At 43.4% G+C, this 18,388-nt stretch overlaps 1 protein-coding gene across 3 annotated transcripts in view; it reads left to right on the top strand.

Moving 5' to 3' along the window:
- The window catches only part of PRKN (parkin RBR E3 ubiquitin protein ligase), an 862,188-nt gene that overhangs the window by 211,031 nt on the left and 632,769 nt on the right, over window positions 1–18,388 (top strand). Inside the window, exon 1 of one of the 3 annotated variants that reach the window (XM_066616288.1) lies at window positions 1,603–1,663. The exons of the other annotated variants lie outside the window; for them this stretch is intronic. Within the exon in view, the coding sequence (XP_066472385.1) occupies window positions 1,661–1,663 (3 nt within the window). The 5' untranslated portion in view covers window positions 1,603–1,660. Of the gene's footprint in view, window positions 1–1,602; window positions 1,664–18,388 lie in introns of those variants that run through there. 3 annotated transcript variants of the gene reach the window in all.

Below are 18,388 nucleotides of genomic sequence, written 5' to 3'. Positions count from 1 at the left end.
CTAAGTTTGTAGACGACACCAAACTTTTCCGAGTGGTGAAGACCAGAAGTGATTGTGAGGCGCTCCAGAAGGATCTCTCCAGACTGGCAGAATGGGCAGCAAAATGGTAGATGCGCTTCACTGTCAGTAAGTGTAAGGTCATGCACATTGGGGCAAAACATCCATACTTGACATATAGGCTGATGCGTTCTGATCTGTCTGTGACAGATCAGGAGAGATCTTGGGGTGGTGGTGGACATGTCGATGAAAGTGTTGACCCCAATGTGTGGCGGCAGTAAAGAAGGCCAATTCTATGCTTGGGATCATTAGAAAAGGTATTGAGAACAAAACAGCTAATATTATAATGCCGTCGTACAAATCGATGGTAAGGCCACACGTGGAGTATTGTGTCCAGTTCTGGTCGCCGCATCTCAAAGGAGACATAGTGGAAATGGAAAAGGTGCAAAAGAGAGCAACTAAGATGATTACGGGTCTGGGGCACCTTCCTTATGAGGAAAGGCTACGGCATTTGGGCCTCTTCAGCCTAGAAAAGAGGCGCCTGAGGGGGGGACATGATTGAGACATACAAAATTATGCAGGGGATGGACAGAGTGGATAGAGAGATGCTCTTTACACTCTCACATAACACCAGAACCATGGGACATCCACGAAAATTGAATGTTGGGAGAGTTAGGACAGACAAAAGGAAATATTTCTTTACTCAGTGTGTGGTCGGTCTGTGGAACTCCTTGCCACAGGATGTGGTGATGGCGTCTGGCCAGGACGCCTTTAAAAGGAGATTAGACAAGTTTCTGGAGGAAAAATCCATTATGGGTTACAAGCCATGATGAGTATGTGATCCTGATTTTAGAAATGGGCTATGTCAGAATGCCAGATGAAGGGGAGGGCACCAGGATGAGGTCTCTTGTTATCTGGTGTGCTCCCTGGGGCATTTGGTGGGCCGCTGTGAGATACAGGAAGCTGGACTAGATGGGCCTATGGCCTGATCCAGTGGGGCTGTTCTTATGTTCTTATGAACTCCTTGCTGCAAGATGTGGTGATGGTGTCTGGCCTAAATGCCTTTAAAAGGGGATTGGACATATTTTTGGAGGAAAACTCCATTATGGGTTACAAGCCATGATGGGTATGTACAGTCTCAGATTAGCTGGTCGCTCATCATGATGGCCGGGTAGGAATTTTTTCTGTCATCCAAATTGGCCATGGATGGCAGTTTCACCTAGCCAGGACTTGCAAGGGAGGGAAGATGTGTTCAGTAGGTTTCATACTTTAAAAATTGGTCACTTGTGTTTAATAAAGTGGCCCAAGTTAAAACCGAAGTGCAGTCTGGTGTCTTCATGGTGGGGGGTGCGACTGTAAATAGAATGCCAGATGCAGGGGAGTGTCAGCAAGATGCAATTATCTTGTGGTTTTGTGTGCTCCCTGAGACATCTGGTGTGCTGCTGTGAGATACAGGAAGCTGGACTAGATGGGTCCTGGGCCTGATCCATCAGGGCTCTTCTTATGCCCTTATCATAAGTTGTCTTGCACTGTCCCAGGGAAGGAAGGATAGACTAGAAATGTTTTAAATTCATTTTTAGAAATGTCTGCTGTGCTTGGATGGAATGTTGATGGGTTTTAGTGGCAGATATGGAATGGAAGGAAGGTATATCGTTGTACTACTATGGTAAGTAGAAAAGCATATCACTGAGCAAGTTAAGCAGGGATCGCATTAAGGAAATTATGAGCTCAAAGTGGAGAACACTTTATACTACAATCCTATGCAAGTCTACTCAAAAGTAAGTCCCACTCCAATGGGACTTAGTGTAGTGAAGTCAGCAGAGTGTTTTTCTTCTGATCATGAGCGTGCTTTTGCAGAATTAGTTCTCAGAATTTCAACGTATTAATTTGCCTGCTATGTTTTCCCTTTCCCATTCACTTGTCTTCTCAGCTGTGTGACTTATCTCCTCCCTATCTATGCAATTCATCATATTCACTAGCATGACTACTGTCTCTATTTGTTTTCCCTGTTTGGTCTACCTCTCCAAATATTTGAGTTCCCACAGGACTATTTTCAATCTCATTCATAAATGGAGTTGATATCACTGTTATCTTGCAAATATAAGAAAATCACTCTGGCTGTGTATTTTAGAGTTTGGAAGTAGTTGAATCTGCCAGTAGAGCTGTCAGCTGCAGTTTGGGAATTGCCTCTCTGGGAATGTTAGGCTAGCCATTTTACAAACTGTGAATCTTGTGATTACATTACTACTGTGAGGGAATACCCAGGGATGCCTATAGATGCCTCCCCTTTTTCTTCCTTACTTTTTCATTATTTAGAAATGCATCTAGGGTATAAAGTACATCATGTGTGTGTTATGTATTCCTATTAGGGACAGCAACTTATATCAGACTAAAACTGTCAATATTCTCAATATATGACAGTGATTAATGGTACATGGTTATTGCTTATACCAGTCACCTCTTCTAGCAGGAAAAGTTTGTTTTTACTGATATGTCTTGTTGGGACACACAAAACTTGGGCATGTTATAGGTCTGGACGTCTATGTAGTAGGTGCAGAGATTGAAATGGAATTGTGATTCCCCTAACACCCTTGGGGTTGCAAAGCTCATCTCCACAATTCATGTGTTGACTGTAGACAAACCTTTACCTTGGAGCACAGAAATGCCACTTAGCTGGGCACTTGTCCAACTGGATGGAAATATATGACTAAAGGAAGGGTGTGACTGAAGGGCAGTGGTTGTGGGGCTGGTCTCGAGCCACAACTGTTTCCTGGGAATCTCACTGCATTTTCTTTCTTTCTTGAGGTTGCATTGGCTTTTATCTTTTCTAGGATTTAAAATGTTGTTTGCCAAGAATTAGCTTTTAAAAGCTAGATCCTTCTTTTAGAAAATAAATCCTTTAATAGATTGTACAACCTTTACCCTCTTGAAATTTGATATGAAGATGAATCCCCTCACTTCTAGAGGACAAAAAGACAGTAATGAATACATAAGTGATGGGTCTTTTGACCAGTCAAAATTATTTGCATTATTGTAGGGTCAAGCAATTGCAGTAAGTGCTAAGGAGTGAGGGATGTTGGGGGGGGAGCCCATTCTAAGTTCACTGAAAAGCTGTAGTGAAGAGAGACCTGAAAAATTTTTATGATTAAAGTCAAGTGCTGTGACTAATCCATATCATTCAGCTTGGCAGCTGCTGAAAAATAAATATTGTGAATGTTATTAATATCTTCCCCTTTCAGGTGCTGATGTGTTATAAATACAAATTTCCTCTGCTTGTTCAATAAGGGTAGTTATCTTTTTTTCATCCAGGATGCTGAAATAATCATAAATTACAATGAGGACATATTCATAGCAGTAGCATTTTTTCCTAGCAAAATTTTTTTTAAACAGATCAGCAACTGCTTGGGAAGTTTAGGAGGGTTCTTCTTTACTTTAAATAAATTTTTAAACTTATACTTATTGTCAACCTTCAATTTGCTTACTTTGATTTGATTTTGTCCTATGGGGTTTAAAAAATTTTCCTGCTTGAGGTTGTCACTTCAGACCTTGACATCACTTCCAGGTTGATGGCATCGCTTCCTGTGGGTCCTGACAGATTGTCATTCTAAATAGTGGGTCCTGTTGCTAAAAAGTTTGAGAACCACTGCAACAGAGTATCTAGAATTGTGGTTCTTTAAAAAAAAAAATTTCTGCTCTTTGCAGAACACAGAATAATGCATTTTTCTTTCTCAAATTTTAACCTAGAACTGTAGGATACTTTCAGTTTGCAATCTTGTGTAAGACCCAATATATAATGAGTTGGTTAAATGAAATATGTCTGTATGCAGGTGATACTCAAAGACAACCATGGATGTCTGCATTAATGGACATGTTGGGGGAGATGTAGCTGCTTTTTCTTTCTGGTTGCAGCCCTTTGTGTCTCATGGAATGTCTCTTTGGATGGTCTCCCTACCTTCAAGTATGACCTTATAAGACTGTGGGGTGCTGCAGTAGGAAGGCTCTTTCAATCGTAGTCTTAAAAAATAACAATTTTAGTAGATTCCAGCATTCCATATTCCAAGGACTTGATATGCTGGGAGCAGATGAGAGGAAGCCAACCATGTCCTGAGGAAACTCCCCTGACCTGTGCTAGTTCTTCTTCTCAGAGGTCTCCAATGTGCTAAGGAATATATACCACAGTTCACTTTGGAGAGAGTGGATTGTGAAAACGTTTGAGCATGCAACCACTCATCCATGAGTTTTTGCAGTTGTTGTTGCTAAGGTAAATGTTTACATAGTTTACAATGATTGTCCAATGCTTATGTTTACACATGGTTTACACTGCGGTTCTGGGTGCACACACAGAATGTGACCACAGGCCCGTCTCATGTTGTCCTTAAGCAGGTTGATGTTGAGGGAGCATCAGGCTCCCAAGCCGCTGGTAAAAGGCTAAACTTTGGTTCCTTGGAGTCCCCAGTCCCCTCCCTCTCTGGCTTGTGAGAAGCCATCATGAGTAATGTTCTAATAAACAGATGTTAGATCAGCATTTTTCAAATTGCGGGTTGAAACCTAATTTCTGGTGGGCCCCACAGAGCCCCCAATGAAAACAGGGTCATGGAAAGATTAGATAACTAATTGTCTCAAGTCCTGAAGCTGTTCAAAAATCAGATAGCTGCTAACTGCTCTGCAAAGAGCTGAGCTCTTGCAATTTGCAAGCTTGTGTAAATATAGGGAGAGAAATGTTTGATCGACTTTTTTTCTGGAGTGTTTTTTTCCCCCCATGTCCATCAGTGACAGGTAGTGGTGGCAGATGAAGCCTGGCTCACATAACTAAGCAAGCTTTGAGGCTATTCGTCAGGGGTGCCTCATTATGAGAAATGGATCGAGTTTTTTTGCAAATAAATAAATTCTTTCTAGATCACCTTTTTCAAAAGTCTCATAAAGCCAGGTGGGTCTCAATAGAGTGCCATCTATAATACTATGCCTTTTGTAATCAAAATAAAGGTTTTTATAAGGTCAGCATTTGTGTCTATCCTTGAGCAGTGACTAAAACCTCTTCAGTAAGATACTTGGGCTGGTCTAGAGCTTGATCCCCTCTGGCCCAGCTGCAACAGTTCCTGGGAGACAAGTCTTCTTTGAGAATTCCATCTGTGGAACTCCTTGCCACAGGATGTGGTGATGGCGTGTAGCCTAGACGCCTTTAAAAGGGGATTGGACAAGTTTCTGGAGGAAAAATCCATTATGGGGTACAAGCCATGATGTGTATGCGCAACCTCCTGATTTTAGAAATGGGTTATGTCAGAATGCCAGATGCAAGGGAGGGCACCAGGATGAGGTCTCTTGTTATCTGGTGTGCTCCCTGGGGCATTTGGTGGGCCGCTGTGAGATACAGGAAGCTGGACTAGATGGGCCTACGACCTGATCCAGTGGGGCTGTTCTTATGTTCTTATGTTCTTATCTTGCCCTGCTGTCCTATTCAGACCTGCAAACAATGCCACAATCTTGGGAGCTTCTGGATTTAAGAATACAATTTGGGTTCATAAAGGAGAGTGCTTCTGGTCCTTGTCTTCACTGACAACTCATTTAGGACCTTATACTAATCAAGGCAATGTTGCACAAACAATTAAGAAGCAGCCAGTCTCATCTTTCCCACAAAAGTGGAAGTGGCATAATAGAAAATGGCCATCTCCACCTTCAATACACAAAGGGTTGGTCCAGAAAGAGACCACCCAGTACAGACTTTTTTAGTCTATGGCCAAAAGCACAAACAAAGTTTGGCCATCAACCCCCAAAGCATGCATCCTCCTTTTGCCTAATGCAGGGTGTCTGAAAAATAGCAGCTGGTGCTTCATTCAGCAACCACATCACTTTTGGCAACTCTTGAATTGCTGTTCCATTCTAGGCACCTAGGACACGTGAACAGCTCATGTGCCACTTTTTCTGCTTCTCTTTGTTTTCCTTCCTTTTTGCGTTGCCTCTTTGAAGGGAACATGCTGTGGCTCAATGTCTGCTGAGTACCCATTGGACTTCACTCCTCGTGCACCTCCCCCAGGGGAAGTACCTGCGGCTTCCTTGCCTTGCTTCATCTCCTAAAACCAAACAGGCTACTGCCATTGAGTTTGCCTAGCAAATACTCCTTTATCTCCCTTTTTAAAATTAGGAACTCGTGGAATCTGAGCTCTCAATCACCTGCTTTGGTGAAACCTCCACTGGCCCTGTTATACTATCTGCTATACTATCTGTGTGCAGCCAAATTGGCTCAGTGCTTCATGTCTCTTTTTCTTCCTCCTTTGCTGTCAGCGAGTGACTAGGACTCTTTTAAGTCTATTTTTCACAGTTAAGGCAGAGGCCTGGAGATTAACTCTGGGCCACCTAACATATGGGTCGCTTTAACTGACACTGCAACTGCTGAAAGCCTCTTGGATGCCTTGTTGTAAAAGAAGAAGAAAGAACATTCTTCAAGGAGCTGTGGCGTCAATTAAGAATAATTGCATGGTAGAAGACACTAGCTCTTCCTCCACAAATGAGTGGCAAGTTAACTTCTTGCCTGTATCTGCTGATCGTCTAGTGAACTCCACCTCCACCTCCAGCCTCACACTTTGGCTGCAGTCTCACACTTTGGACTGCTCAGCTTCTCATCTCTCTTCCTCAAGCTCTCTACCCCTTTTTTATTCTACCTCAGGGCTGGACAAATCCCAGCCCAAGGGCTGGATCTGAAGTTCTGCCAAATCTGTCCCTCCTGTGACCAGAACGTTCTGTTCTGGAGCACACATGACTACCAGTTCCAAGATTGGGACGACGTGACGCTCTTATCTATCATGTTGTCGCAGAAATCCTTGCGCAGTGCCTGTGGGGTATTGCACCATAGACACAACAAACCAGAGCGTCGCATTGTCCTGATCTTGGGACTTGTGCAGGGCTCTGGAACCAAAAGTGCTGGCTGCCAGGAAATGCATTCCCGATGCACAGCAGCCAGCACTTTGAGCACCGCTGGTCTACCTTATAAACCTGCAGCCCTCTTTCTAACCTCATGTTTCCTTTGGATTTGCAAACTGCTTGATGTAGATGCTGATGTCTCTCTGTTTATGTCCCATTCACCCTCTTCTCTCAACTCTTCCTCTGTTATGTATCTCCAGACCCCTCTCTCCTTTCAGGAAATTGGTTTTTCCCCTGAGTTTTTTCTCTCTAGCAACTAAGGCTGCATGCATGTGGCTGCATGTAGATGGGTGTGCTAGTTAGACATTTTGGTGCATGTTATTCTTGATTTTTCTTTCATTGTACATTTACCCCCACAATTACTGTGTTGCACTTTTATCTTTGCCTCTTGTTTATCACATATCAAGTTCTACTGTGCTGTGTCATGATGAGTCAATTGCAAGAGGTCCTGGCACACGTGTTTTTCTGTAGTTGTGCATGCGTGTTCTATATGTCTCAAACCACATCTGGTAATGCAACATTAATGCAAATTCAGAAACTCAAACTTGGCCTCATGCAGTGTTTTTAATAAATTGTTATATTGATGTGGTAGATGCAACACAACTAGATATGTTACAAATACACTACTCATCACATACGTTATTTTTCTGATTTAAATGAAAATTAACTTTAATTGGCTATTACTGGAAAAAGTAGAAAGAGCAACAAATTACAGCTGCCTAAATACTGACAGAAATAGTGTGTGTGGGAGGGGATGTTTCACTTTTAAAACAGTAGTGGACCATAATTAATTTGGGGAAATAGGGCAGGGGGAAAAGATTCAAGGTATAGCATAACATGGACTCCCAGGTCCCAGCAAAGGACTAAATGGTCTAAATCAGGGCAGTCCAACTTTTAACAGCTGTGGGGGTGGGGCACATGACTTTGGTGTCACCTCATGAGTGTCCAGACATGGAAGCAGTTGGCAGTGATGTGATGACAGGTGCTGAGCCTCTGAAGCAGGTGGAAGAGAAGGCAGTGGATGAGGTGGGGCTTTTCAGTCTCTCTGCCGTGCCATTCCGGTTTCTCCTTCTCCAGAGGAGAATGGTGCAGCAGGGAGATTGAAAAGACCCTGAAGCAGGAGGAGGCAGTGTGGTGGCTACTGTGGCGTCTTTCAAGAGTAACCAAAAAGGGCCTCATGTGGTCCGCAGGCCTTGTGTTGGACCACTGTGGCCTAAATTGACAGCCCACGTCTATAGAAGACCTATGGCAGCAGATCTCCTGACCCATTGCCATGAGTTCTCTTAATGGCATCACAATTGGTGTGCCACTATTGTGTGTGCCAGAGGTGCCAGGAGTCTGTCAGGAATACTAGGTGTATGCTGGTTTTCCCCCACTAGCAGAGCAGAGTAGCAGTGTGTAGGAGAGCGTTTGAAGTGAGCAGTCCCAAGAAGAAATACACAGCTGCACATTCCTTTCAGCAAGCAGACTTGTATTGAAGAAAGTTTCAGCAAAACAAAAAGACTTATCAGGAACACAGCAGAGGAATAATAATAACAAGCAGCAGAGTAGAAATATCACACACCAGCAAGGACTCCAACAGCACCCCTCCCAGCCACCAGCCACAAACAACCCACACCACATAGCTTCCAGTGTCTGTTTATATGTTGGTGCCTGCCAGTCACAGACAGGTGACCTCATTGTCTCATGACTTGTATTTCACAGTATTGCATCAGCTACAATGATGCACTACACAGGTGCACATTCATGGCGACTCAGCACTTTCCTTTGTGTTGGTCACATGGTAGCAGCGCAGGCAATGTTTACATTTTCCCCCATGTAGGTTTTCCAAGTAACCTCAGTGCCTCATCATTATCCAGGCTGAAAAAATTCCTTTTGTGCCAGATGCAGCACAAACCTTGACAGAGTCTCTGTGTGCCTTCCTCACATGGACCCAGCCTACACTGAATCAGGTAATGTACCAGCAGAGGCATTTCAGGGGAGGTTCAGGGCAGGCAGGGGTCAGTTCAGGTGCTGGAGGGGTATATCGCAATGTGCCCTGGGATGCTATTCCCAGTTTTCCAGCCCAGACATGGCCCTTGCTTCTCCTTGGAAGATCCATTGATAGCCAAGTGGCTTATGGAGACTTACTTAGGACTTATTTCTTACTTAAGAAATTTTTTACCTCTCTCTCTCAACCTGTCTGGTCCCCCCCCCTCCACCCATAGCATGAAATGTGCACTCCATCAGCAAGGCTGCATGGCAGAAGGTGATGGTGATAGGATTGGGCTCTCAGTAGGTGGAGTTGATTAGGCAGACATAGCAAATACGTGCCAGTTTTTCAAATAATTTTCGAGAATCTGAAATGTTGCAAATTCATGAAGTCCTCAGTCCCTTGATGAGTGGATGGGCTGCACTTAACCGTTCCATTCTTGAAGAGGATAATGTTAGCAAGTAACAGGTCAGGTGATATCAATTTTCTCTTTCCAAGTAAAAATTTTCATATTCCTGGCAGTCAATATCCTAAATCAGGGGTGTCCAAACTTTTTGGCAGGAGGGCCACATAATATCTTTTTGGCAGGAGGGCCACACTGTTTCAGGGGCCAGGAAAAAAAGAATTAATTTATATTTACATAAATGAATATATTAGAGATGGAACTTACATGAATGAATAAAGGTCTTGCAATAGCTCAGTGCCTATAAAAGGACTTTCACAAAGCAAGGCTGGCCTTTCCTTTGCTGCCGCTACTGCATCACAGATGTGAAGCAGCAAGCAGTGGAGGAAGCCCTTGCCCCACAGCTCACGTGAGAGGTTGAACAGTTGTCCTAATGCTAAGAGCAGTTGCATTGGGCCAGTATGGGCTCTATCAAGTCTCTCAAGGGCCAGAGGCTCATTGGAGATTAGGGGCTCCCCGTGGGCCAGACTGGGAGTCCCTGAGGGCTGCAAGTGGCCCCCAGGCCGGGGTTTGGGCACCCCTGTCGTAAATGAACACTTCTATACTCCCATTGGTGCGATTCAAGATTTTGGAGCTTGAACTAACATAAGGTAACATTATATTGTGATCCAGTTGGATCCAGGTATTCATGCTGCTGTATAATAAAGTTGCTGGTTTATAGTTCAGGATGAAAAATACTGATGGACTTACAATCTTGCTTGTACCTTAGGCGGATGTTTCTTTGTTGCTTCATAAATGTAACATTGAATTATAACTAGAAATTTTTATCTGCACATTAGCAAACTACTGGCAAATCCGTAGAGCGTACTTAGTTCTACAGTAAGCAATTTCTAATCAGAATATTTTGATGTCAGCTCACTGGCTTCTGAATTGGATTTACTGGCGTTTGCTGTGATGTGATAGCTTTCTTATTTCCAATCAAAAATACAAGTAATTTTTGCTGGCAGTGTCTGAGTTATGAGGACAAAACCCACAATTTTCTTGATCGTACATTAATTCTTTGAGTCCTGGTTCTAGTGTTATTCTAACAGTGAAGAAAACAGGGTGCCAAAATCTTCCATTCTGCTAATAAGGGAATGCTTCAGTTCTAAACAGTGATTGTAGCAGCAGAACACTGTAAGGGTTTTCATAGATTAAATGCCAAGTGATGTATATTATGAACTTTACATCCCTGATTCAGTCAGTTCTGGTTCTTTATTCCTAATTTGTTCAGTACAACGGCCAACTCTCCAGGACTGGCCTGTAGAAATGATAGAATTGCTATCTTACACTCCTCTGGGGAAGATGGTTCAGGACCCCAGAAAATTCCCCAGAGCAATTCAAGACTTTTAACAGGGATTTAGAAAGTTGCAAAAAGACTGGGGTAGATAGTGAGCCTTTGCAGATTATATGACAAAGGAATCCACATAATAAAACAGAACAGACTAGCACTGCCGACTCTCTCAAAACAGAGCTTTGCCCTTTTAACAATGGTTAGGTCAAGCTGGCCAAGCCCCCTCAAACCATGGCAATTTACCATACTTACTGTGCAACCTCTTTTTTTCCCTTTAAGATGTAGGAGGAGTAGAAACTATTGTGCTTGGAGTGATTATATATTGAGTCCTTTTCTGCCTGTGCAGTTGCTCTGGCACCCCCCCCCCCATGGTACAAGATCAGTTTATTGGTATGAAAAGGGCCGCTTTATTGATTACAAATCAAATCAATGTAAATGCTGCAGCAGCTCCTGACTATTAAACTCTTTAGTGCAGGCACCTGCCCTGAGGGAGACAGATGCAACTGCAACTTTCCCTTTGGTTGGAGCGAAGGAGCTAATGTCCAGGGATTGCCTCTCACCTATTCCTGGTTCTCCCTGCCAACCCCTGGAAAGGGGGTCAAGGCAGCCAAATTGCTCACTCCATCCTCACCCAAGCCAGACAGCCTTTAAGATCGACTTTGCAATTTAGGACAAAGGGGTAACCAACCAGCATCCCAGAAACATACAGCCTCTTGAGATCAGTACTGGCTTTCCCTCTGGCCCATGCATATCTTAGGGCAGTAATTCTCACACATTTAGCACCAGGACCCACTTTTTAGAATGAGAATCTGTCAGGACCCACTAGAAGTGATATCATGACTAGAAGTGACATCATCAAGCAGGAAAATGTTTAACAATCCTACTATACAATCCTATTCACACTTACCCAGGAATGTTCCATTTACTATCATTGTTAAAAGAATATACGGAGTAGCTTGTTAAAAGTACAAGTCTGTAACATTTCCCCAAATGCAGTCACATACCATGGTAGCATCAAGCCTAATATATTAAAAATAAAATATTGAAATGAATGGGGACCCACTTGAAATTGGCTAACAACCCATCTAGTGGGTCCCGACCCACAGTTTGAGAACACACAGCCTTAGGGTGTACACTGGATCCCTACTCTGGCAGGTATAGTGTGGGGACTACTACAATTCCACACTACACCTGCCAGAAGTGACTGACCTGGCTAAATGAACAACTCAAAGAATAGTCTGGAGTAGGAGAAAAAATTTCCCACCAATAACCAATCAGTTGAGAAGCAAAAAAATTCCTATCTGGTCCTTGAATGGGCAGCCATCTAATCCCAGACTGTCCCTAGGGTGGGTGGGATGGTATGGAACACAGCACCTCCTGAGTGCAAATGGCAAGCTCAGGCACAGAGAATGAGAAAACTCTGCTATGCTCTGCCACAACCCAGAGCACACCAATCCAGCACTGCATATCCTTGTCTTGCTTTGTGCATGGTGCAGCCCTGCAAAGAGAGCCCCTACCTTGACTGGCAGAGTGGCTGCAAACCTTTTATGTTTCTAAGACCTCTTGTGTGGTAACTTAAAGTCTGTGGAAGGTTGATAAATCTGGAGGAACATTGCCACCTCCCCACAACTTCAAGTGGAAAAACTAGGAATGCTTGTTCAGTGTATATCAAAGTGGCCGCATTACCAGCAATCCAGTCATGTAGAGCTGCAACTGGGGAAGATTTTTAAGCAAAGGTTATATGGTAAATGAATGCCTGCTTTCCTCCTAAGAAATTGAATTCTTATCCTTTCTAATTAGTGTAGAGTAAGAATTATGTATTCTCCCCCCTTGCCCCACTGAATAACAGTGCTGGGAGCTTATCAGTTCTGCCTCACTAGTCTTTCTTTCAGAGATAATTTTAGTCTGTAATCTGTAAACACACACACACAGACAATGAAGTTGGAGTGATCTATTTTTTTCCACCAGTTTTAGAATAGTCTTTCGAGACTGAAGGTTGCCAACCATTTTAGAATTGTTCATAATGACAGCTTGAAACTCCACCCCCTACTCATTATTTTGGGTTTTTAATTTTATTTTCCTTCTGTAAAAACCTTTTTGAAGTAGAAGTAATATACTTACTAGGAAAAACCCATTGTTGAAGCCCTTGGAATGCTGTGACTGTCTCTCACTTCCAAGCTCTAGCTGACATTTTTCAATGCAGAGTATGGCAAAAGGTACATCTGTGGCCTAGTGCTTACTATTGTGATGGTAATGCCGGAACCCAAAGAAGGGAAATTAAAATTTTCCAAGCCCACAGCCCCTCCTTCTGACACACACACATAAAGCAATGTGTGGTTCAGCAGTGGTGTTTGAAACTTTGCCAGATATGGACATGGGTGTGACAAGGGAAAGTAGCAACTATCCTGTATCTGCATAGTAACAGGGAAGGTAGCCAACCTGACTATCCTGTATCTGCATAGTAACAGGGGCGTGACCACGTTTATGTAACCCCGCCCAGAGTGTATATAAGCCAGCTAATGTCATTGTTCAGGGCCACACCCAGAGTTGCTTTGCAAGGTGTTGGTCCTCAGCGCTGCAGTAAATGGTTTTAACCTCCTCCGGTCATCCGTGTCATTATTAAGTGGTGTCGTCAGGTAACAATGGTCTTTGGGGAAATGGATAACCATTACTGATCAGCCACTGGCATCTCCCTAGGATGCTTCCATGTTTCCATGTTTGTGCCTATAAATGTCCTGTAAAAACTGGCAGTGAACACTATCATCTTGTTGTTTACCACTTTCCAAAAACATTGGGTACGATCCAAATGTTCTAACATGAGTGGAAAGGGATCACTGCTTGTGCAAAGTTGTACCTCTCCTGATGCAGCCTCCTAGGCCCCATTCTACACCATACTGGAAGGTCTCCCAACTCTCCCTAAAGATCTCCCAAAAGTAATGTCTTTTTGGGAGAAGCAGGGAGATGCTGCACAGAAAGTAGGAAGTGCAAGCAGCTCATTCCACTTTGGTTACATTCCAGTGTACGTAGATGACCAAAGGGGTAACTTCATGATCTGAAAGTTATCCACCATTCCCTTGAACTGCATTCTTTTTGCTATGTCTGCAGTGGCCATTTGGTAAATGCAGTTTACACAACTCCAGTGAATGGCTTTGAATGGTTGGTTTAAAAAATGTTAATGAAATCTGCGTGTGCACACAGAGAAATCACCTATCATTAACAGTTGAAAGAAACAACACGACTGAATTCTTATGACTTCCGTCTTAGCTGACATCTGATTGTTGCTGGGGAATCAACAGCTCCCACAGAAATTTGCAGGGCAGACTGTCGGCTTGCATTTATAGTTTCAGATTTTTGTATGAGCAAGAAGTCAGTTATTCTAATAAAGATGTGGTGACTGAAAACTGACTGAACATGGCATCAAAGCATGTTCTCCGTGTATGTAAGTAGACATCGGTGTTCATTATAGTGTTCACATTGAATTGACTTTTGATAATCTTTCCAGCTTTTGGATAGAGAAAAGTTCAATTAGATGGAGAAAATTCAAAGTAGCTCAGTGATTTTCTCAGAGAAAACAAGGGGGAGAAAACCATCAAAAATAAACAGCTTTCAAAAGACAGCATTGCTTTGCATGATGTGAAACCGTACAGACAGTGTGTCCAAAAGACTTGTCTGTTTTTCCAGCATTCATTCTGTAACTTCTAGAGAGAATGGCTGTCAAAATTGCACTGCCCTTCCCAGGAGCAAGCAATGACTTCTAAAGGAAAGAAAGCAACACAAACAGAAGCACTCATTTAAAAAAAAAAAATAGTTGATGCACAAATGTTATGTGAACTTGAGGAAAAAGAAAGCAATTGTAAGAAATTGGAACTGTATGTGTATTTCATACAAGTTGTATTGATTGAAAGAGTTGTTAATGTTTTGAGAGTTATAGAATTACTATCCATTCTGTGAGTTAACATTGCCTTCTAATAAGTGTGTGTGTGCGTGTGCCCCATTTGGATCCATTTGTTATTGGGGCCAGGCACACCTGCAGCCCAACCAAAATAAGACCCTCAGAGCTCTTCTTGCTGCCTCCTTAATGCCAAGTCACTGACGGTGAGTGGGACCAATGTCTCCAGAGGTGAACAGACTCTAGCTTTCAGGATAACTGAATTTGTGGGAACAACATGCACATTCTCTTTCATAACTGGTTGAAATGATTCATTTTGGCAAGTCTGCACAACTCTAAAAAGAGATAAGGGCAGGGAGTGAATAAAGACAACAATGCCAAGTTCCCCAGAAAGAAGCTTTCTGGACAGGACAAGAAGTTTTCAAGCAGGCACTGGCTGCTTCCAGACACCACTACACCACTACTGTGCATGTATTTGCTGGATTTGGTGGTTAATGAATAATATGGCATGCTCTACACCAGCCATTTTCAACCTTTTTCAGCTCACAGCACACAGTCAAGGCACTAAAATTGTCAAGGCACACTCCCAGTTTTTTACTTACCGTACATTAAATTACTACATTGCAATTAATTTTTAATTAATATAATTAATTATATTATGTATAATATATTATGTATAGCCCCCATGTATGGCTAAGAGGCACTTTTTCAAGTGGATGCTCCTTTTTTTAGCAGGGGGAGAGTAACTGGCCCACCTCACCCCAGCACTGTCTGTTCTAGTGGCTGTCTGCTGGTATTCTTTTTGCATCTTTTTAGATTGTGAGCCCTTTTGGGACAGGGAGCCATTAGTTAATTGATTTTTCTCTGTAAACTGCTTTGTGAACTTTTAGTTGAAAAGTGGTATATAAATACTGCTAATAATAATAATAATAAAATTAAATCATTACATGACAAAGGGCACAATCCTCACCAGGTCTGCTCAGAAGTAAGTCCTATTTTGTTCAGTAGGGCTTACTTTCAGGAAAGTGTGGTTAGGATTGCAGCCAAAGACTGGGGGGGGGAGACATTGGGGGGGAATGTGCCTGTGGGACTTACTTCTGAGTAGACATGCCTAGGATTGGGCTTTTGGTTGCACTCTTTTTTCTCAAATACATGAGCAGGCAATTGGCATTTCTCTCTCCTCCTCTCCCCCACCCTACCCCCTCCCACAGGCACATTCCCCCCATCTCATAATTGCAGTTAGCACCTCTCCTACTGTCCCTTCCCTCCCTTGTCTGCACCTTCCAAAGGTCCAGAATCACTTGCCTCGCATTCTCCCCCCATTGCCTGCTCCTGTATTTCAGAAAAAAGTGTGACCAAAAGCCCAATCCTGTGCATGTCTACTCAGAAGTAAGACCCATAGTCAGTGGGGCTTACTCCCAGGAAAGTGGGGCTAGGAGAGGATCCTGAGAGCCCAGCCCAGCTTAGGCATGTCTACTCAGAAGTAAGTCCCATTATAGTCAATGGGGCTTACTCCCAGGAAAGTGTGGATAGGATTGTGGCCCAGCGCCCTTCCTCTGAGAGGCAAAGGCAAGGCAGGGAGGGTCGCTTTGGGGAGCTGCAGGCAACTGTAGCAAGAAGAAGGGACTTTTGTGAACCTTCAGCCAGCCCATTCTTAGGCTGCTGGCCCCAGCAGACTCCTTCGTACCTGCTTGCCTGCCCCTGGCTCCCTCATTCTCACTCACTCTGCCCAGACCTCCTCCAGGCTTCTCTCGCTGCCCAATCAGGACGCAGGGCAAACAATGGACTTGATACCCAATCCTAGGCGGGTCTGCTCAGAAGTAAGCCCCATAATAGTAAACAGGGCTTACTCCCAGGTAAATGAGGATCGGGTTGCAGCCTTCCTCTTGCTCAGCCACTCCTTTTTCGACTGCCATGTGAGGGTCAAAGCAGCCGCTTCTCTGCCCAAGGCTGCTGCCTGTCTCCTCTGGCCCCGTGGCACACTAGTGTGCCGCGGCACAGCAGTTGAAAAACGCTGCTCTACACAGTAGATCACCTTTTGGAGAGGGAAGCTATTTTTACCTAGCCTCTGTTGATGCAACTTGTAATAACATTTGTCTTACCTGCTGCATCCCCCTGCTTGATCAGGTGCTGGTTTGTCATCTACTAAGGGCGCAATCTTAACCCACTTTCCAGCACCAACATGAGAGCAATGCAGCTATAAGGTACGGGAACAAATATTTTCTTACCTGGAGGAGGCTTCCATGACTGCCACCCAACTGCAGGATGCAGCACGTGCCCCATTGGCGCAGCTATGCCAGTGCTGGAGAGTTGGTTAGGATTTGGGCCTAAAAAGCTTATCCTATCCACACTTTCCTGGGAGTAAGCCTCATTGACACTAATGGAACTTACTTCTGAGTAGACAGGCATAGGATTGGGCTCCTGGTCAGTAAAATCAGTCAGTATGTGTGGAAGTACCATTCATCATTCCGTTCCCTCCTCAGTACCACAATCAGTGTTTTTGTGGTCTCACGCATTTCACTATGCTGCTACTTCCTGACTACACCACAAATATGTCCAGTTTAATATTTGTTAAGTTTTGAAAATGAGCCACAGTGTTGAGTATACAGACAAAACTACGCAGGGCCATTCAGAACAAGCAGCATTTCACTGTAGGTTTTCAAGATACATTGGTTCCTGAAATGAGAACTTGACTTTGAAGCCATTTAGCCTGGATGTCATTTTCAGAAGTGCTGCCAATTCAGGCAGGTTTAATCTGATGAGCCTTTCTAATATGTGGTGTACTGGAGAGTGTCTTCCTTACAGCTGTGTCTTGCATGGATGTTAGCAGGGGGCTGTATAAACAGGATACAGACCTAGATTGGCACACTGTTCCTGTCAGTTTGATGTCCTTCTCATGCTCATCGCGAGATGTTATTTAGAGTGATCAAACTAGATAGGATTTTCTTAAACCTGGAAGCTGTGTTTGTGTTTTGCAATAGGGATACTGGCTCTGAATCAAATAAAAAGAAAGAATTCATTTAAGTACCAACTCAGAATTAAAGTACTGTGCTAGTACCACTGTTTTTAATGGTTGAGAAAACCTTTTCATTATAAGTGTCTCTTTTTAGATGCACATGACTTTCTGAAACATTATCCTACAAGCTGAAATCTATCATGGTTATTCTCTGTCAAAACATGATTTGGCTTGTTTTTAATTTTCTTTTTTTTTTTACCTTCACAAATGTTGCCTAATGGCTTTCTAGCTGAGAAATTTTCAGCACCATCATTTTGCTATCACTTTGGAAAAATAAGCTCCATGTGGAAAAAAAAAAGCCCTTCACATTTAAAGTCAAATACAGGATCAATAACCTTTGCTTTAAGAGAAAAGTTACAGCTCTTGAAGACAAAGTCAATCATTTGCCAAACTGCCATGGAAATACAGGCTTGCTCCTGTATCTGCAGGGAGCTCTGTTATGGAATCCCTTGCAGATACCTGAATCAGCAGATACCAACCCTTCGCAGCTCCACTCCTCTGTCTCCAGAGGGTCCTCTGAGCCAGGAGAGGCTGCGGATGTCCACTCACACCCTCTGCTGGGCTCAGACTGAGCTTTACAATGAAAAAAATCACTTCCAGGTTTTGTGTAAAACCATCTGTGGCCGAAGCCTCTGCTGGGCTCAGAGGACCCTCCAGAGGCAAGGGAAGCAGAAGATCCTCTGATCCTCTGACTTTAATTCCACAGATAATTGAATCCATTGATACAGGGACTCCCTGGTAGTAAGTTAAGAATCATGACTTAACTTCTGCACCATGTAAACAGTAAAAATGTCCGATCTCACATGTATTTGGAACTGCTTATAAGTTAGGATCCACGTACTCACACTTTGCTTTGGTTTTTT

The sequence above is a fragment of the Tiliqua scincoides genome, chromosome 1, assembly GCF_035046505.1.
Source record: "Tiliqua scincoides isolate rTilSci1 chromosome 1, rTilSci1.hap2, whole genome shotgun sequence".
NCBI classification, from domain to species: domain Eukaryota; kingdom Metazoa; phylum Chordata; class Lepidosauria; order Squamata; family Scincidae; genus Tiliqua; species Tiliqua scincoides.
This window is presented reverse-complemented; position numbering and strand designations above follow the sequence as displayed.